At 38.9% G+C, this 1,117-nt stretch overlaps 1 protein-coding gene across 2 annotated transcripts; it reads right to left on the bottom strand.

Moving 5' to 3' along the window:
* Positions 1-416: 416 nt before the first annotated feature.
* Positions 417-1,111, bottom strand: LOC107624725. 2 transcript variants are annotated; one of them, XM_016327161.2, is made up of 2 exons: positions 1,048-1,111; positions 417-954 (listed from the first exon to the last, which is right to left on the bottom strand). In XM_016327161.2, the coding sequence occupies exons 1-2, from the start codon at positions 1,066-1,068 to the stop codon at positions 655-657; spliced, it is 321 nt and encodes a 106-aa protein (XP_016182647.1). In that variant the 5' UTR covers positions 1,069-1,111; the 3' UTR covers positions 417-654. The 2 variants fall into 2 exon arrangements, with proteins under 2 accessions (XP_016182647.1, XP_016182646.1); XM_016327160.2 differs by having other exon boundaries at positions 417-957; positions 1,048-1,107.
* Between the last annotated feature and the right edge of the window lie 6 nt (positions 1,112-1,117).

Below are 1,117 nucleotides of genomic sequence, written 5' to 3'. Positions count from 1 at the left end.
AGAAGAACTGCAGAAAGCTGAAAGGAAGTTTGCATTGGCACTTGGTGTTGGAATTGTTGGATGGATACTGGCTGGGCTGCTACTATGTGATCGACTTAATTGATGTTTAGGGGGTTAGCATTTTGTTTATTTTTGTCATTCTGTTGTTGTCCCCTGGTTTGTAGGGAATGTCAATTGTTTAGGGATTGAAAAAATTGACATACAGTTGGGTGATAACAGTAATGTAAAGAGAATGAAATTTTTTTGTGGCTGTGTCTGTAAAGCCATTTGCTGTAAACATTGTAAGGTTTTTTATTGAAATGAATAGCAATGAGTTCCTGTATTGTGACATACATTATTTGGCTATGTACAAGTTTATTTCAGTTTTATCTACTAATAAAAACAAGGCTTAATTTGCCAATTCACATAACCTTTGCTGCTGAAAATTCATGTAATTCATTAGATAATGGAGAAGTCTTAAAGTAGCTTCTCTTAACCATAACAATATCCAAAGAAGCCTTAAATATAACCATGAAAAGGTAACAACACAAAAGAGATCAACATAACAGTAGTAGTCTTAAAGTAGGGTGTCTAAAGTATCACAGGGACATTAGTCCTTGGTCATTGACAGATTCATTACAAAACAGATGGAATCACTAAAATCTACTATGTTCTTCATCCCAATGCCTTCCAGGCCCTAGGTGGTGTTTTTGCCATGAACCTCAGGGACCTCCTTGATGGGCTAGTGACTGTTGCTATTGATGGTTGTGGTTGACTGGCACTGCTGCTGCATCTAGCTCTCTTGGATGATGTCTGTGACTCCTGGCTTCCTCCAACTTGTGTACTGCTCTTCCTCTTTGGCTGAAGTCTTGTTGCTGGCTGTGTTGTTGTCTTGGCAGGGATCTTGTTGGGTTTTGGAGTCCTAGTTGTCCCAGCCCCTTTCTTGGCCCCTTTCTTGGCTTGTGCAGTTGCATTCTGCTATAAACAGTAGCAACAAATTGGGTTAATGGGATAGTATAAACATTCACATGTAAGGAATTGAAATCAAATTGACAACAACAACTTTACCTTTTTTGCTGCAGCCTCCATCTTACGTTTTCTAGGGCAGGTTCTTTTGTTGTGACCAAGTGCAAAACAA

Source organism: Arachis ipaensis, unplaced genomic scaffold (assembly GCF_000816755.2).
Source record: "Arachis ipaensis cultivar K30076 unplaced genomic scaffold, Araip1.1 Aipa1400, whole genome shotgun sequence".
Classification (NCBI taxonomy): Eukaryota; Viridiplantae; Streptophyta; class Magnoliopsida; order Fabales; family Fabaceae; genus Arachis; species Arachis ipaensis.
The sequence above is the reverse complement of the archived record's forward strand: the minus strand, read 5'-3'. Positions and strand labels throughout refer to the sequence as shown.

Excerpts from the sequence above, each read along its gene's own strand:
- LOC107624725 (XM_016327160.2), bottom strand. The coding sequence starts at position 1,068 with ATGGAGGCTGCAGCAAAAAAG. Across the intron at positions 958-1,047 it reads TGGAGGCTGCAGCAAAAAAG|CAGAATGCAACTGCACAAGC; the intron begins GTAAAGTTGTTG and ends TACTGTTTATAG.